Raw genomic sequence first — 19650 nt, forward strand, 5'->3', positions numbered from 1 at the left:
TAGTACTACCAATTGCTGCATATCATGCCGTCAATGGTCATATATCTAGCATTTTGGATGCAACTATTATTGTTTTGCAAGAGCAAAATGTTTTAGTTAACAGGTTCTCAATGCTTGCCGTAATTCATGTACTTTGGAGCTCTTTGGGAGAAATAATGTGATCAAGTCTTTGAGTTGAACATTAAGTGAGCTCCAGAGCTCACCCTAGTGGTGTTATGACTTGACTCAGAATTCTTTTGAAGTTTGTGCATTGTTTGTACTGTCATCCTGTTGAACGGAATGTGTTATTATTGGTTTTCTTGCGTATAGCCATAACTTGATAATTGCTGAAAACTTTCGTGACCGTGAAATTGCATTCGGCTTGCCTTGGAGGTGTGTTTTTTACTTGCGTGACCAAATTTGATTAAATGAATTTAGATTTATTAGGGTAATGTTTGCGTAGATATTACTGGATCTCTAACATATCTCGATAGCCGACACTGTTATACGTTTCTGGCAGGTGTTGGGACCCGCATCCCGTGGCTAAGTAGATTAGTAAATTTAGATCCCCGGAAGAGATTCATCATCAGGTTTACACTGATGTTCGTATGGTTTTCATAAATTAGCGCTCGTCACCATCATGGTGGATGTTGTTCACCTGATGCAAGGTGTCGGCCTACCCTGGGACCTTTAGGGATATCTAGATTCTTTATGGATTTTGTTCTGTGCTACTTGAGAAGGTTGAATTGTACTCCAAAATCAACCACAATGAAAAATTATGTTTAAAGTTTCAACAAGTAGGCTCTCAACAATGAGCTTTTAACTTGGAATCTTCAATGAAGGGTTTTCTTTGCTCTGATTGCTGGATTTTGGTCGTGCAGTTGCAGGATTACAACCGCCTGATGAATTATCCTCTTCGAATGTCCAAAAACGACGTTAATCAAGCGGCGTACGTTGCATCCATATGATAGAGACTCTTTCCTTGATTCTCTGCTCACTATAGTCATAATTTGTGTTAAAAAAAAAAATCTTCTGTAAAACATATTAGACCTAGATTCAAATTTGGGTTAAAAAACACTAATTAAGTAATTCAGGTAATTTAATTTTTGGACGCCTCCAGGGTCGCTCCTTTCTCACGCCAGACTTGCTTGCTGGTAATATTTGAGTTCCTTGGCAAGTAGCCTACCACAATCCCTGTGACCTTTACACAATCTGCAGAAAGGACAATGTCCAAAACAATACTCGGAAAAGATACCAATTTCTCTCTAAACTTGGTGAGGTTCCTCCATTAACGCGACATTTCGTATGATTATTTCAAAATGGGAATTGAAACCTGTCCCTGTCATGTCGTAGCATTTTGTTAACCAAAAGATTTCTGGCCCATCTTTTTCTATATAACTTCAACACCTTTTTCAGGAGAATATAGAAACGCGATTTCATTGCCGCCCAATTGCGTCCAATTTATTACTCTTCTGTAGAAGGTATCTCTCCGGTAACTGACCCCATGTCAATTTATTATCATTATTCTGTTACCACCAATCTATCCAAGAAGGTAGCATGTGGATTAATCTTCAATTCTTCATTCATTGGTGTGCCAGGCTTTAAGGAGTCTCATCAATGGCAGATGGTAGCGATAATACCTTTCAACTTAATGTCAAGCAGAATGAACCAACTCTGGTTCCTCCTGCGGAGAAGACAGAGAAGGGTCTTTACTTCCTTTCTAACCTTGACCAGAACATTGCAGTGATAGTTCGTACTATTTACTGCTTTAAGTCTGATGTGAAAGGGAATGAAGATGCAGTGGAAGTTATTAAGGATGCTTTATCAAAAGTTCTTGTTCACTACTATCCTCTTGCTGGGCGGTTAACGATTAGCTCAGAAGGGAAGCTGATAGTGGATTGCACTGGAGAGGGTGCTGTTTTTGTTGAAGCTGAAGCCAACTGTGCCATAAGTGAGATAGGAGAGACCACAAAGCCCGACCCTGTCACGCTTGGGAAGTTGGTTTATGATATTCCGGGTGCACAGAACATACTTCAGATACCTCCTGTGGTGGCTCAGGTTTGCGAATTCTCTGACTATTTCTGTTGCTCAGTTGCCTTTTCTTTTAGTGCCTTTTAATTGGCAAGTTTACTAAGTGTTCAATCATAAAGTTTGCGTTTGTGATTTGGGTGCTTTGTTACTTCTCATCTTTGCCAGTATTACTTGAAATATAAACAAAGTCTACAATAAGTTTCTGGAAAGTTGTTTATAGTTTATGCCATGCTTTTGGTTTTGGGTCCAAAATGACGGTTCTTTCAGGTGCCAAATTGGATCAGCGTATAATAACCTTGAGGTATCCCTTTTATATGGAATAATTACAAAATAGAAAAATAGAAATTCTGAAGAGTTCCTATTTAAAACTGCAAGGTGACTAGATTCAAATGTGGAGGATTTGTTCTTGGACTATGCGTGAACCACTGTATGCTCGATGGAATCATTGCAATGGAATTTGTGAACTCATGGGGTGAGACTGCAAGGGGCTTGCCTCTGAAGGTCCCTCCATTTCTAGATAGAAGCATGCTAAAAGCTCGAAACCCACCTAAGATAGAGTTTCCCCACCATGAATTTGCTGAGATTGAAGATGTATCAAATAGCAGCAAGCTTTATGAAGAAGAAATGCATTTTAGGTCATTCTGTTTTGATCCTGAGAAGCTTGAACAACTCAAGGAAAAGGCCATGGAAGATGAAGTTGTAGCCAAGTGCACAAAATTTGAAGCTCTTTCGGCCTTTGTGTGGAAAGCTCGATGTCAGGCATTAAGGATGCTTCCAGATCAACAAACAAAATTACTGTTTGCTGTAGATGGACGATCTAGATTTGTTCCACCAATACCTGAAGGGTACTTCGGCAATGGAATTGTGTTAACAAATTCCTTGTGTAAAGCAGGGGAGTTGCTGGATATTCATCTATCTTTTGCAATGGAGCTTGTTCAGGAAGCAGTTAAATTGGTTAGGGACAGTTACATGAGATCGGCCATAGACTACTTTGAAGTTACAAGAGCTAGACCTTCTCTGGCTGCAACTCTTTTAATCACTACTTGGTCTAGGTTATCTTTCCACACAACAGACTTCGGCTGGGGAGAGCCTATTTTATCAGGGCCTGTTGCTTTGCCTGAGAAGGAAGTAATTCTTTTCCTTTCTCACGGGGAAGATAGGAAAAGCATAAATGTGCTTTTGGGTTTGCCAGCTTCTGCCATGAAAATCTTTGAAGAATTAATGCAGATCTGAACAATCATATATAAGAAATCATTTGATGCTTTTACTGGTGGAGAAGTCTTCCTGAATTTATTTATGTACTCAAGTATATTATTATGTGTTTTCTGTTGCCAAAAGGTGCACTTCGTCATAATAATGACATCAAATGGAGGAACAAATTCATAATGAAAATATTGTACTCTAAACAAAAATAACAGATGAAGTGAAAATTCAAGTCTCCTGCTTCTTCTCTATCATTTCTTACCTGAACATGTACCTGAGACTCTATGTCAAGTGCAATACTTAGATGAGAAAGCAAAGGCGTAGTTTCTTGATCTTATAATATTTTGCTGCTGTTTTATTAGTTGAATGGAACTTCCGTATCGTGTTCTCATCAATTGTGTTGAAATAAGAATGAACAGAATTATATATAGTGAATTTGCTTGATCATTAGCCACCAAGAATAAAATGGCATCATCCAAAAGTGAACTTGAAGGTTCCACCAGCAATAGCTGAAGTACTTTCAATAACATTGCAGAGAACGTCTTCCAATTCCAACATTGGAGAATATAATGGTTTACGATTCGAAGTACAATTTCGTTAAAAACCAGGAACACTCCGAGACAGATAGTTTCAAGTTCTTGAATTAACAGAAAATTATATTTTCTGATATCATTAATTGTTTGTTGATTTGCACGAAGTTGAACATGGGCATGACAAACCCCATATATTCAATTCTTCCATATCAAGAGTTAGGACAGCTAGAAATATCCCACAAATTTCTCCTACATGCTCGTGGATGATTAAAAGATCTCAACTCCTTGACATTGATCATAAGTGATTTGACGCTGACTTTGGCAACGTTGCGAACGAGTTATCACCAAATATAATGAATGCTCAGATAATCACCAGATGGTGATGCGGCTCTTCCATTTTGTCGGCAGCACATTAATACTATGCATGGATTGAGGTGAACTGAAAGGGAGATGACCAGGAGAATGAAGGTGAGCCCACAGGCTAGCACCTGGCAGCTTCGTTTTAAACACCCACCAATTTGATAATGACAAGGATTTTATCCCAAAAATATATATAACATTCAGTCACTTTATTTAAACATGCAATGATTTGGCCATGTCGCGGTCAAGGCAGATTTCATTTAAAAGCCTATGCATTGATGGCCAGATTATGTCCCAATCCAAACAAGGGAACGGTAATGAGAGAAATTTTAGGCGTTGTTTGGTTGGTATAAATTCACTTAGTAACTTAAACTTTTAAAATAAGTTAAAATAACTTCTTTTAATTTAAGAAAAATAACTTATTTTTCTATAGGTAAATTACTTTTTAAGAAGTGAACTTTCTAGTAAGTAAATAGTTTAAATTAAATAAGATATTAAAATATTTTTCATATAATATTTTCTTATTTTTTAGAATATATTTTTTTTACAATATAAAGAAAACAAATTTTACAAGTAAGGGTTTATGTTTATGAATGCATTGAATAATCATTCTAAATTAACGAAATCATAAAACATAAAATAAATTTTTTCTTTTTTTTTAACAAAAAAATATGAGGTTATTTATTAAATTCAAGACCCCTATCCTAAAGACTAGACTAAGAAAAAACTATCATAACACAGTAGAGTGCACTAATCTTACATAAATTTTTACATAAAACAAGAGATCGTGCCTAGTCAAAACAAAATTGGCAAATCTTCAAAGTGTCTTAATAGCTCTTTAGATCTTTTATGTCTGACTTTCCAAATTTTGATTGTGAATGAGGAACGTAAAATGTATGAATCACAAATTCCATTGAAATAACAAGTATTATCAGGCTCTAGTAGAAGAAAATTAACCTCTACAAAATAAGCATCACACATCAATCCAATAAAACAAAACTAATACTCCACACGAGATGAAGAAGACATAAATCTCCAAAAGAAGATAGAAAACCTCTAGATTTGAGAGTAATTCACAAAAAAATATTTGATCTAGACATTATTTTAAGGAAATGTCAAAAAACCCTAAAAAACAAAAAAGAAAGAGATAAGGGGTGCTTAGGCCAAAATGGCCAGTAGCACCCTATCTAAAAAAACTCAAAAAAAAAAAATTACCTTATTTGAATTTAATTAATATACTTAATACTTAAACTCGTTATAAAACCTGATTAAAATTTATACTCAACTACTTAAACTCATGCAAAATTTAATTATTATTATTCGAAAAATATTTAAATCATTTAATTTTATATTTTTAATTAACAATGTAGATAAAAAAATATTTTTTATTACTGTTTTATATTTAAAATTTAATAATTTTATAAAATTTTTAAATTGTATTTATTTATAGTAGATAAAAATTTAAAAATATTATTAGAAAAATATATATCTTATATTTAATTAATTATTTATATAAGTAGGTTCAGTAATAAATACTTAATATATAAAATTCAAATTTAACATGAGTATTATTTCTCAAACTCAAAATTCATTTTAAATTCGACTATATATTATCTGATACTTAACCCATTGCTATCTTAAGAAAAATTGTGTTGGGATTTAGTACAATAAATATATAATAATCTTACTGTTTTATATTATAAATTTTTTAACCAATTAACCAATATAATAATATGAAAAAAAAATGAAAATATATGATAAAAAATGTAATTGACATTTGCACATTTACCATTATATATGTATAATTACCTCTTTTAAAAAAATATCAAAGAATTATTTAGTTCATTCTCATAATTAAATTGTGTAGTCATATTTATTTTAAAATTATTTACTATAAATAATTATTTTTTCTATAACAATATAAATTTAGTTTGATTTAAATGATATATAGTAAGTATTTTAGCAAGTTTAAATCCAATGAAAAATTACTATCAAGTCATATGAGAATTTTTTTTTTTTTTTTTTATGTTCAATCTAACTCTTTTTTGAGAAGAAGTTCAATATAATTCTGATATGTTATGTAAGAAGATAAAAAATAGGTAGTATGGTAATAAACACTTATATTTATAGAATTTATTTATACTGTAATTAAATAATGTTAGCAAGTAATTACAATGATAAGAAAAAAAATTTATGTAATACAAATAGAAGAAATTCTTATTTAAATTTAATTTATATCGTAACTTTAATATATATATATATATATATTTATATATATATATTTTAAATATATTTTATATTGAATTTAGATAATGTTTTTAAAATAGTGATCTTATTGCAATTTGGTATGAGATAAGGAAAACCAAGAAGGACATTTTGGAAAAATGACCAAGATAACAATGGACTCAATTGGACTCGAAATTTCTTTCTTTTATTATAGATTGGACTTGGGGGGTTATTATTTTATGTTTGTGTTATGTAGGTGGGCTTCGGCCCCATTCTTTAAAAAAAAAAAAAATAGAGAAAGAACTGTTCAAGCTTTTATAATTAAGTCCACAAGACCAAAGGCTCACATTTTTGGTGCAATTAATGTATCCTAACCCTTATTTTTAAGGGAGAGAAGGATGTATTATATTATTTCTCTTTTCATGAAAATTATTTGATGAATATATCTCTCCTACCTAATAAAAAAAAATGTCATATGCCCCAATAATTATATATCTTGAATGAGCAGTTAAATTAATATATAGCTTATTAAGAGATCAGCATCCTATTTATAAATTAACTTGTTATAATTGAAAAAACAATGGATTAAGTACTCTTAAAAAGTAATTAAATTTTAAATTTAGAAAAATAGAACCTACATCTTTATGGGTGGAGATTCACATACATAAGTGCACTCAATAATTTGCTAAATTACTTTATATATTTGTCGACACCATATTTTGGTCGATCACCGAAGTCAAGGGACCTTAAAATCGACTCCCAGCCGACGTCCTTCTATCACAAATGACTTTTCCAAACACATCGATTGCTTGATCACGAAATAAACCGATCTCACACTTAGTTAATTGTTTTCCGATCTCTTATCAGAGGGGTTCAAACCAATTTCAGGTCTCCGTACCATCCAGTCTTGCCTCCCGATCTCTCTTTACAAATATTGTGGAAAGTCATTTAGCTAATGCTAGAATCGGGTTCCTCACTTGTATGTCCCAGATATTCCTTAAAATAAAGTTAAAGTTTCTGTCCGATCTAATAATGATTCTGATCTTAAGAATTCGAATCAAGTCTTTCCAATTCTAATGTTCTAAAGTTATACCCGGTGTTTGGTCATGGCTTAGTTCGATCTCATGCTTACAATATTTTTCCGACCTCTTATACTTAAGTTAATAGTTACTTTTAAGTTTGATGTTCTAATACGTTCAAACAATTAAGTACTCATACAATTGGGACACTTTCTGATCTTATCAAGAAATTGAACAAAAGAGAGGACTTCACTTCATTTCAAAATAAAAATTTACAAGTCATTCGACTAGAGGGTCTCCCCCAGCCTATTCTCTAAGTACATCATCATTTCTCTCATTCTCTCTCTCTCTTTGGATCCTCGTCGCTCTTATCTTCGGCCTCTAGGGCGAGCTCATTCATCCAGGAGAAGTCCTCTTCAGGATACCGCTTCCTCAGCTCAGCCAGAAGGTCATTATGGGCGTTCACATAAGCCCCGACCTCCTTTGTGGTGCTCTCCTCTTCCTTGGCTTGGAGTTCCTCATCCTTGGCTCGGAGTTCTTCCTCCTTCACCCGAAGGTCTTTAGCATAATGAGCGAGATCAGCAGGCCGACCAGCTCAGGAATCTTCAAGTTCTCATTCCACCTCCGCTATCCTCTCCTCATAATGCTTCATCCGCTCTTCCATTCTAGCGATGTAGTTTTTAGCAGAGGAGAGTTGAGCTTGTGCAGCTGAGGCGTCTTGGACCCCCTCAAGGATCTCCTTCTTTAAGGCGTGGTCTTTCTCTATGAGTACGTGCTGATTTGCAATGGCCTCTAAGCCCAAGCTCATTGTCTGAGCTAAGATATCATCCATGCTCTCCTCTGCCAACCGGTTCCGATCTTCTTGGAAGTAGATGGAAGATCCCATGACTTTGGCCAAGCTGGGATTCCCCTTTGTAGAGTGGTTCCTTTCCAACGATTGGATCAGAAGTTGAGCACCTCAGGAAAGTGTCCTAACCGTAGGACCTAAAGACTCCCCTTCTACATTGGAAGAGATCGGAGGAGGCAGGGGAGGCGGAAGCTCGATTTGCTGAGGAGCAGGAGCGACGACCTCTACCTCAGGGATCAGTTACTCTTGAGATCGGGGAGGAGAGCTCAGCACCTCTACTGATTCACAACGAGGGGTCTGAGCATCAGCAATGGTGGCTCCCTTCATCGCCCTCACTTTTCTGAAGACCTCCCTCTTTCGCTTGCGGCTCTCCTTGGAAGCATCGCCGCCCGCCATACCTACACAAAGAAGAAGTCAGTGAGTTCGCTAAGATTCAGAGACCAGAGATATGGGTAGTACCAGGGCCGAGGTTAGAGAGCTGAAGCTCGTATTCTTTGTCAGTAATCAGCCGCATCATCCAATACTTCAGTTCGGCCATCACTGCGTCTAAGCAAGAGAATTTCTGGGTGGACGCCTAAGACTTTAACTCTTTCACCACGGCGTCTTTGTCCTTATTTAAGGCGATCTTTTTCGAGATTGGAGCGACCAGATGTTGCCAACTCCGTGGGATACCCTCAAAGCCGTTCCGAATCTTGCTCCTCAAAATAAAGAACCGGTTCTTCCAATTCTTCAATGAAGAAGGGAGATCAGTAAAGAGGGAGCACTTAGGCTTAGCCTGAAAGAATCAAAACTCATCATCCTTCCTTCAGGCAAGCCTATGTAGCTCGGCAAAAACTTTAGCCGTGGGTTTCAGTCCCTTAGCTCGGCAGAGGCCCTGGAAAGCTATTAGAGTCCGCCAGGAGTTTGGATGCACTTGAGCTACCGACACGTGGTAGAACTTTAGGACGGCCTTGTAAAATTCGTCCAAAGGGAAATGGAGCCCAGCCTTCAGCTGCTCTTCATACACCATGATGAGATCACTCTCATTAAATAAGTGATCGGCTCGATGATCGCCGTGGCATTTGATCAGTTCAAAGGAGTCGATCCCCAGATTGTACTCCTCACTTATAGATTGGAGATCGGTTTCTCTCAAGATTGAAGGTAACTCATCAATTGGCAAGTTTTCTCTCCTCAAAGACGCCCCTCGCCTCAATCCAGTAGTCAGTCTAGTAATCGGAATGATGGCCGTGCTGGTTCGGTCGCCTGATCTAATCACGTCGCCCTCTTTTGAGGTCCACGAAACATGGATGGAAGGTGGGCTCGCAGCTCTCTGACCCTCGGTGCTGTTCATTTTCAGAAAGAAAAAAACAGAAGAAATTAACTGAGAAAAAGAATCAAAATCCTTACCAGAATGTGATTAGTGCCGAAAAAGCTTGAAAAATGAGAGAATGCTGAGATTGCTAGGGGGGGTTCTGAAAATGACATAAGGACGCAATTGACTTACCCTCCCCTTATTTATACCCGTTTGAGTATTTAATGCTCACGAAGTCTAAGCGGCGCATCGGTTAGCAGAATCGGCTCGCTTTCCTGACACATCAAAGGAAGATTCCAGAAATGCAATAATAAAATCAAATCAAAGAGATCGGTTAGCTAGGGTTATCAGATTGAGCAAACTTACAAAACCACGGATCGGCTAATGGTGATTCGTCTAGCGATCAGATCGGATGCACTTATCAGAGATCGGAAAAATAACCAATGCAATAATTAAATAATAACCTTCAAATAAAATTTCATTTCATTTTCAAAAGGTCAGATTATATCATTTGGGCGATCTCAAGAGATCAGATTACATCATTAAGAGAACCTTTAAATATCAGATTATATCATTTGGGCAATCTTTAAAGATCAGCACTACATCTTACCTAGAAAGGACATATGTCAAAGCCTAGCCTTGTGGCTGAATCAAAAGATGTGTTTGATCAGAAAGCCAGCCATAGGTATCGGATAGATGTGCAGCTCAGATAGGGTGACTATAACTCTCATGATGGTGAGTGGAGTCATCGTCGATATCATCGACTAGAACTAAGCTGCAGTTGGGACGCCCGATGTGGTGAGGAGCCAAATGAACTTCAAGAGGAGGTCATCGACATTAAGATTGAAATTAGCAGTACTCTTGCCCTAGATCAGCCCACTAATTATACTGGTGGACCGATTCGAGATCGGTACGATCGTCATTTTTTATCTTGATCTATAAATTAGTTCGGTTCCCTCACTGTTATCAGATATTGTTCTCATGATTCTCTGATTGCCGGGATCGTAAATTTTCAGGCGAGGGGCAAAGAAAATAGTCGAAAAAAGATCAAAAGCAGTCACCATAGTCAGAATTATTACCGGAGAAGCTAGAATTAGAGAAATAGAGAAACTGAAGGAGAAGTGAAGTGTGAAGGGGCTTTCTCACGGGTGCATATATATAGGGCCTGAGCATTTATTGCATACAGAAACCGAAGCGGATGCATCGGTAACTGAAGAATTAATTGCTTTGACCAAGGCAGGACGGATAAAGAGAAAGAATCTAGAATTGGAGAGATCGGGAAGCGATAGGGGACCCGATGTGAGGAAGATCAGAAAAGAAAAGGGTCATAATAGAGAGATCGAAAGGAATAGAGATCGGAAAGCATGAAGAGGATAAAATAACCTCCAATCAACTCTCTTTATAATCAGTGCCAGGGGGATCAAATCTTCACCGCATGCCTCATCTGTAGAAAAGCCCACCTGGCGGACATACGCCAAAATAGTTACGACAGTCCTGTACACCTTGATCTCAACCGTTGATCATACTTGTAAGGACGAACCCGGAGCCCTTGGATCGAAAAGTAGATGACAGGATCGGCGCTTTTTATTCCCAGCCCTCGGATCCATCTTGTAGGCAGGACCCTGAGCCGTTCTATTAAAAGGGGAAAGGACGGGTATTCTGAATAGGATCCCAGCCCTCCATTTTGATTCTCTTTAATTCTCAGACATCGGATCATGTTCCTTTAAATCCAAACCCTCCGTCTCCCCTAGGGAGATCTTGACCCTTCATTAAGAGCACCCGTTCCCTATAAATACCTGCATGCAATACTGTAGAGGGGACGGACGAAAAAGGTGGTGGTGATTATAGTGGAAAGGCTCTGAAATTTAATTCAGTCTTGCTACCTTGTCATTCTAAGCTTTCAAGAAACTTTAGAAACTAGTTTTCTTAAGTATCTTCGTCGAAGGAGTTCTGAACCCTGAAATCTCCATTTTCAGTGCCTGTTCATCGCTCCGAAGGGCCATTTGCTTTACTCAGTTTCATTCCCACCTCCCCGATATCGTTATATTATTCTCCTCATCCAACTTCATTCCGAACTGGTTCCTACTACGTCGGGTAAGTTTTAGTCTTTGTGTCATCGGTTTCCATCTCCATAAGGCTTGTGGATACCAGAGTTAGTTCAATAGCCTCAACCTCCTGCAGGTAAGTGCCTAGACTGTCACTTTACCGAATGCTCGTGTTTTATTTTATCTGCTTTTATCCTCAAAATTTCCATTAAGTTCAGTTGCGCTAAAAATCCCAACGTAGATTATTTAGGCCGATAGTTATTTCTTAAGTTTACTTCTTCTATCATTCGTAAACTTTATTTACTTCTTCTTAATTTTCATTTCCTTTGAAAATAGATATTCTGGTTGTGGGCAAATTGTAGGTAACTTAAAAAAAAAATATTGGTAGAAGTATCTTAACGCGAAAGTTTTTGAATAAATAAAAATAACAAAAGGTTGAATAGTAGATCAGAGGACTAAGTTATGAGGTCAGGTTACGAAACGAGCCCAGGAGATAACATAATAGAGCAGGAATCGAGATGAGATCGGGTCCCGGACTAGTAACCAAAAGAGATCGGATATCACCAGTCAAAGAGTTCTGATAAGGCGATCATATAGGAGATCGGCGAAAAGTTTGATCTTGTATCCACCCTCTAGTTATAAGGCTCTGTGGGTTAAGAAAAGCTTTGCGTGGGTTTCTGGCACTCCCTAGCGCCAGAATCCTTAGTTTAAAGTCCTTGCGATATACGATCCTAACAAATACTTTAAGAGATCAAATGAGAGTTCTTACTTGTTTCTCATTTAAATAAAACATGGAGATTGGAGGAGAGTTCTTATCCGAGATCCTTCACTTAAAATTTTAAACAAAATATTCTAAGAGATTGGGGGAGAGTTCTTACCTGATTCTCATTTAAATAAAACATGGAGATCGGAGGAGAGTTCTTATCCGAGATCCTTCACTTAAAACCTTAAACCGAATACTTTAAGAGATCGGGGGAGAGTTCTTACCCGATTCTCAGCCAAAACCTTAATAAAATATGTGAAGATCGGAGGAGAGTTCTTATCCGAAATCTCTCGCTTAAAACTCTAAAAACATACCTAGAGATCGGTAGAAACTTCTTATCCGAGCTCTCTTAACAAAATCCAAATTAAAATAACACAACTCCAATACACAAGATAATTTTACTCGATACCTATTCACTAAAGGGCCATCTCGTGAACTCGTGTTCTTGGACAATCCAAAATAAGTGAAATATCAAATATTCTTTTATGTCGCACAAAGGATTAACAACATCACTATCCCAACCCTCTAATTATCTTTTTAACTTGTGAAGAGCATAACATTAAATCTGTTTACTCTCGTTGAGGGACGAGGTAAGGTACCTAACACCTTCCCCACCCGTTTACGGACCCCGAACCTAGAATCTCTGTTTTCGAAGTGTTTGTTTTTCTTTATTTACCTTCACAGATGTTTTTTTTTTTTAATTTCCCTCAAAATTAAAGTAGTAACTCTTCACTTTTCACATTTCTGTGAAGAGCTTTGTCCAGGCGACCGCAAAATACCTTGCGACAATATTCATAAAATTGATAATGATGAGTGCTTGACCTTGAGGTATGGCAAAATTGACTATCACAATTTCCTTTACATACATATACCCTTACAATTCACCAAGATGATAGCCAATTATGCATATAGCACAATTAATTTCAGAGAGATTTCAAGTGTAATTTGTGTATATTGATCATAACCAAAATTGAAAATAAGTAATTTAGTTGCACGCTGTATTTATACATGCGCATAAAACTACAAAAGGGAAAATTTTGATATTGTACACGAAGATACTACATATATCGTTATATTCGATTCATCTTTAGCATCCTCGCACGATGGACTGGTCTATACCCTCCATACCCGATATTGATGGAGCGACGACAAGGACTGCAAAGATTTAGTGGACTCCAACTTGGGATGCTCATCTCTTCCCCGCAATCCATTTCTGCTAGAACTTTATAGAACAAATCAACATCGCAGGGAAGCAATATTGGACCTTCGCTATTGAACCCGTATTCAAGTTCAGCATCGTCTAGCAACAACTTGAACAATGGATGGTTAGCGAACTCTGTCTTTATCACGAACCTTTGTTTCTCGGGTCCTACGTAGACTGAGAAGCAGCCGTAAGGAGCTACGTGGCACTTCTTTTTTCGCTTTTCATTATCTCCTTCGCTTGATCTCTTGGTGCGGTGCCATGATTTGCTTTTTGTCAAAGAGTTGCGAATATTTCTTGCAGATTTCTTGTTGCCAGAACCCAGAGATCGACACCTTTCCCATGCCCTGAGAAACAGGTTTCTCTTCCAGTTACCTTTTCCAATATCCATTCTTCAGAGAGCAAGATGAGAAACAGAAAGAGACCTATCCAAAATTGAAGTAGAGATCAAGATAAGAAGAAACCGATCATAATAAATGTAGCTTTTGTCTGTATTATAAATTTTCAACTCTGAAAAACGCAGAGAAGAGAACCCCACAAGATATGCTCAATGAGAAAGGAGTTCACAACTCGGGTAGTGGCTTGCAAAGGAAAGGCTGCACTGATATATAGTTCCATACCCATGTAGCGACTCCTAATGATATGGCACTTGTCAACGCCACTAACAGCGCCTAGAGTTTGAATATACCTGGTCCAAAGGAATCGAAAAATGACAAAAGAAAGTGGGCCACAGCCCACTTCCTTGTGTTTATAATTATATTCAACGCCTGCCGTGCGGAGTGAATAAGAAAATTATTTGGTAATTAAATTTCATGTCCACGACACGTGTAATATTATTAAATAATTATGTCAAAATATAACAGTAGGATGATAATTAATTGAATGGAAAGGCAACAGTGGAACTTTCAAGGAGAGAGCTCACCAGTAAAACCAAATATGTAACCCAATTACGAGCGTTTTCATTGGCTCTTTCCATAGAAAAAATATATAATCATAAATCACTTCCCAAGTGGGCGTAGGTAAAGTGAACTTCCCTGTAAGTCGCCACTTATTATATGTATATCTCTGTGGTTCAGAAGAAAAGTATATATATTACTTGTTGGTCGCATGATTTTTTATGGTTACAAATTAAACTTTTTATTCATTAAATTTATTTTATTACATTATTATTAATTTAATTAATATGGCTTCATTTGTAAACAGCAGAAAATAAATGATACATTGCATACGATAGTAACCAACAAATTCAGCAACTACGGCAGCGAGAGCTCGATATTCCGATTCATATGAATAGAAGAAGATGATGAGGAGCAAGAAGAAATACAAGTAGCTAGAAGTAGAGGCAGGAATAATTGTTTTACCATGGTAAATTCAACAAATTCTTTTTTTTATTTTTTAGAAAAGAATATTATATGCAATATGCGGGCACTATAGTAAAATATATATATAATTGCAGTTGAAAAATATATAATATATCCATATGAAAGTGCCTTTCTAAAATATGATTCACTTCTTAATTATGGGATCGAAATCTAAAATATTTAATTTCATCAACCTCTAGATCATGACCTTAATTATTGAGGGCATCACTCTTACGTTCTCTTTAAGAAAAGCAATGACTTTTTCTCATTTGGGTGTGACGGACCATATGAGGAGTAATTAGAGGTCATTTTCCTTTCCTATTCAATTTCGGTCCCTTAAGGAGACTATAGCTAATACCCTTCGTCACTTTTTTTTTTTTTTTATTGAATAAATCAGATAAAGCATGTGCAAATTTTAGTCACTATTTCAAAATATTCGATCACTAAATCGTATATAAGTAAGCTATATATATTAATTCTTAAAAAAAAAAAGCTATATATTAATTTGTTTTTTCTTTTTATCAAATAAATATGAATTATTATATATATATATCAAGAGCATTGAAAAATGGTATTTTCTTAAAAATAAAAAATTAAATTTTCCCTTAATTCTAATATGAGATTATATATTTAACGAGATAGCATGAATAATTCATCAAAGAGGCTCAATTATTTCAACATTACATGTAAAATTTTAAATTAAAAAAATAGTAATTAATTAATAATAGTATACAAAGAAAATTGATTAACAACTTGTTGCTGAAGTATGGATGATCTTAAACAGTCAATTTAGGAAATATGAAATTTGCGTCCTTGATTGGTAATAAAAGATGACGACCACTGGCGGCTCAGGGTATCCGCATGCGTTTGAGCCCGTAGTTTTAGATAAATGGATTAATCTTTGTTTCTACTAATGACGAAATTTAACTCATCTCGCTTAAATAATTTAGCGTCAGCTGATAATTATGCGCAGATTAGACATCCAACTGCCGTGAGCTTTTATTTTTTCTATTCTTAATTTATGCAAACTTCGCCACCTCTAATTTTGACTTGGTGATGAATGATCCAAAAGTAGCCATTATATGCACAGTGGTCAGCTCATGAAGGTTCACCTCCTGTAACTATTAGCCGGAAAATTGCATTCTCCTTTTCACATGTGCTGCCATTTAATTTTTGTCTATATATATACACCTGTTTTGTGTGCATTATTTTCTAAGGTGTGATCAAAGATGAGATTATATATATATATATATACGTACACACACTTGAGTTATTTTAAGCAATTAAAATCCATAGACTCAGGCTCGGCCAAGGCTGAGTTAGAATCCAAATCCAATCAGATTATTAGTTCGTATTAAATTTGAAATCGACAATGTTCAGTCGTTTAAGAATTTTAATTGGCCAAAAATCTTATGGAAATTTCATTATTTGTGTACAAACACTCAATTAATATAAAATTATATATACATGTATTATTATATCAAACCTATTATAATTTTAATTAAAATGACAATTAATGATTAGTACTTGAGTACATGCAAAAATTACTTAAACGGATTACAGATGATAACAGGTAAAGTACTCATAAAAATCACTCAAATCAAATTTGAATTCGATTAATATTTTCAAAACTTGAATCATTCTCTGATTAAAATTTACTATTAACTATATGAATCTGTCATAAACCCAATTATTATTACTTGAATAATAATCAAATCCATTTAATTTTATATATTTTAATTAATAATCTATATAATTTTTTTATTAATAATTTATATTTTAAAAAATTAATAATTTCATAAAATAATTAAATTCCATTAAATTTAAAATAAAATAATTTATAAATACTATTATAATATATATATATATATAATTCAAACCTATTACGAGTATTATTTTTCAACTTCGAATTCATTTAAAACCTGATTATATATTACTTAAATTTATTTTAATAAAATTCAATTAAATTGAGTATATATAAAAACTCAAATTATTGGCATCCTACATTGGATTTGCTTGTCTTCTTTCTTTCAATAATAAATATACTAATATGTTTTTTTTTTTTAAATGACCGAAAGGGTGTAGGAAAGCGCCACATGGATTGATAGCGATTGAATTGTTCAAAAATATAATATAAATTGAAAGCAGAATTGTTATTGAATCAGAGCAAAATCAGCCTTAAACCAAAATTATATAGGATCTGTTCGATTTTAGTTCATCATTTCTTTCTCAACACAGAATCACTAGTTTCGATTTGAATTATGTCGAAACAGACTCAGACTAAACTTGTAATCATAAATTCAAATATAATATATATTTTTATCATAATACGTGCTAATTTTTGCGTGATTGGATAATTATTCATATTTAAGAAAAAATTTTATCTAACCCTATTTATTATAAATTAAAAATATAAATATATAAAATTTATTTATTTAATATATGAATCTCATATTGAATATAAGTAAAAAAAAATGTTTAAATTTAATCTCACTTAATTATAAAAAATAATTTTTGAAATTATTTTAAACATTAAAAAAAATAAATTAAAAATAATTATTTTATTATTCTCATAATTTAACTATTTTAATATTATTTAATTAATACGTGTAAAAAAAAATCCTTTTTTTCAATAACAACCCTGTCAATTATATCAAGTGCCTTACTAAAAGGGTTTTTTTTTTTTAAAAAAAAAAAAAAAACAGAGATTCAACTAAACAAAGGAGAAAAAGAGGTTTTTTTTTTATATATATATTTAAATTCGAATTCAAGGGTTAGTAGCCAACCGAAGAAATAAAAAAGGATGCTGATATTTAATATGGTTAGATTCCCTTGTTGTTACCAATTGAGTTGAAAAAAAATGTTATTTTAAATATATTGATTTGCAATATTCAAACAATTAAATATCTTTTAAATGACTGTTAACTTTTAAAATCAAAATTCTCAAAAAAATATGTTAGAGCCATCGGAACAGTTGGAGATGTACAGATGCTGTGTTAAAAAAACTAGAGCCGAGCAGAATTCGGTTTAAATTGAAAAATTAAATTGAATTGAATCAATTTGGTTCAATCAATTTGATTTTAAAATTTAATCGGTTTGATTTAATTTTACATTATAAAAATTTCTGTTATTTCGGTTCGGTTTTTAAGAGAAAAAAAATCAGTTAAACTGAACTGAATCGAATAGTAATTTATATATTCAAATCAAACTAAATCGAACCGAATTGATTTTTGAATTGATTTATTTTTATGAAAAATTTATGAATTATATTTAATTATATATATATTAATTATTTAATTTCATTGATTAATGGTTATTAGGTTCAAACCAAAGTCAAAATTAGACAAAATAACTTGAAAATCAAATCTAAATTAAAAAATCAATCAAAAATCAAAACCGATCAGTTTAAACAGAACCGAATTGAAATAGAGTGGTTCGATTCGATTCAATTTTTTACCAATTTCGATTCGGTTCAATTTCTAAAATTTAAAATTTGATTTTTATAATTTAATTCGATTTTGTTCAGTTCGATTCGAATCGAATGCTCACCCCTAAAAAAAACAACCCAACGGCTTACTTCTTAAATCTTACAAGTCAATTATTTTTTTTTTCCAAACAGATAAACATATTTAATTAAACAAAGGGAATAGGAGAAAACATGTATTATTTTCATATTTAAATTTAGTTAGATTTTTTTTTTAATTCGATGGAATTATAATAGGTCAATTATAATGAAAGGATTATACAATAAAAGACAATCTTCTCACTTTCTTTATATAAAAGTGAATAACCTTAAAATAATAAGTATATGTGATTAATTTAGATGCACTCATCCAAAGCTAAATTCATTTGAGGACCTAAGGGACCATACCCCTCTCAAAATTTTTAAAAATTTGTTAGTATAAAATATATTAGAATATTATATAATTATTTTTAATATATTCTTATTTATTGGTCTCCCTAAAATAAATATTAAAAAAATATTATTATTGTGACTCAGCAATGTTTAAATTTTTACTTAATATTTTTTACTTTAAATTAAAAAAATACAAATATTAATTTCTACTATAATATTGAAATGTTTTATTAATTATTTATTAATTAATGTAAATTTTTTATTAGAAAAATTGTAAAATTTTGTTATAATAAAATTATATGCACGATAAAATTTTGCATATCACATTATATATATTTTTTTACCCTTAAAGGTAAAATCTTAATTTCGCCACTGCACTCACCAGAGTTGTTTTTTTTTTTTTTTTTTTTTTTTTACTGGAATATGATTTTTCTAATTATCTTATGGATATAAACTATTTCCTAATATATTCAAATTCAAGGATTTGATTGCAAATCGATGAAATAAAATACGAATTTGATACTTAATATAATTAGGATTTTTTAAATATTATTATTTACACTATATTATTCAGAAAATATTGTTTTAACTATATTAATTACGAAATCCGATATAATTAAATTATTTTTTAACATTATTTTCTTAATAATATTGAAAATTAACTTCTCTGAAAAGTAGGTTAGAGCCATTAATCTGTTATATGCTTTGACGTGTGTGCATCCATTATACAGCTGATACGGGTGATTTTCAATTTAAACCTAAATATTGAATTTGAATGAAGCTAATTTGGTTTAATTGGTTTGTTTTTTCGATTCAAATGGTTTACTTCACTTAGTATTTTTATATAATTTTTTTTTTTCAATTCAATTATTTTTACCAAAAAGTGAAGAAAAGTTGAATAGACCAAAAACACCATATTGCCTCTTTTAGAGTGT

The 19650-nt window shown here is 33.5% G+C and overlaps 2 protein-coding genes across 2 annotated transcripts; one reads left to right on the forward strand and one right to left on the reverse strand.

The window, feature by feature from the left end:
• Positions 1 to 1099: 1099 nt before the first annotated feature.
• On the forward strand, positions 1100 to 3547 carry LOC110671844 (omega-hydroxypalmitate O-feruloyl transferase-like). The gene is made up of 3 exons (XM_058132610.1): positions 1100 to 1460; positions 1578 to 2037; positions 2386 to 3547. Exons 2-3 carry the CDS (start codon positions 1597 to 1599, stop codon positions 3241 to 3243), a joined length of 1299 nt encoding a protein of 432 aa, XP_057988593.1. The 5' UTR covers positions 1100 to 1460; positions 1578 to 1596; the 3' UTR covers positions 3244 to 3547.
• A 9680-nt stretch (positions 3548 to 13227) lies between these two features.
• Positions 13228 to 14093, reverse strand: LOC110671921 (auxin-responsive protein SAUR72-like). The gene has a single exon (XM_021834547.2). The coding sequence runs from the start codon at positions 13887 to 13889 to the stop codon at positions 13368 to 13370; it is 522 nt and encodes a 173-aa protein (XP_021690239.1). The 5' UTR covers positions 13890 to 14093; the 3' UTR covers positions 13228 to 13367.
• Between the last annotated feature and the right edge of the window lie 5557 nt (positions 14094 to 19650).

This window comes from Hevea brasiliensis, chromosome 13, assembly GCF_030052815.1.
Source record: "Hevea brasiliensis isolate MT/VB/25A 57/8 chromosome 13, ASM3005281v1, whole genome shotgun sequence".
NCBI lineage: Eukaryota > Viridiplantae > Streptophyta > Magnoliopsida > Malpighiales > Euphorbiaceae > Hevea > Hevea brasiliensis.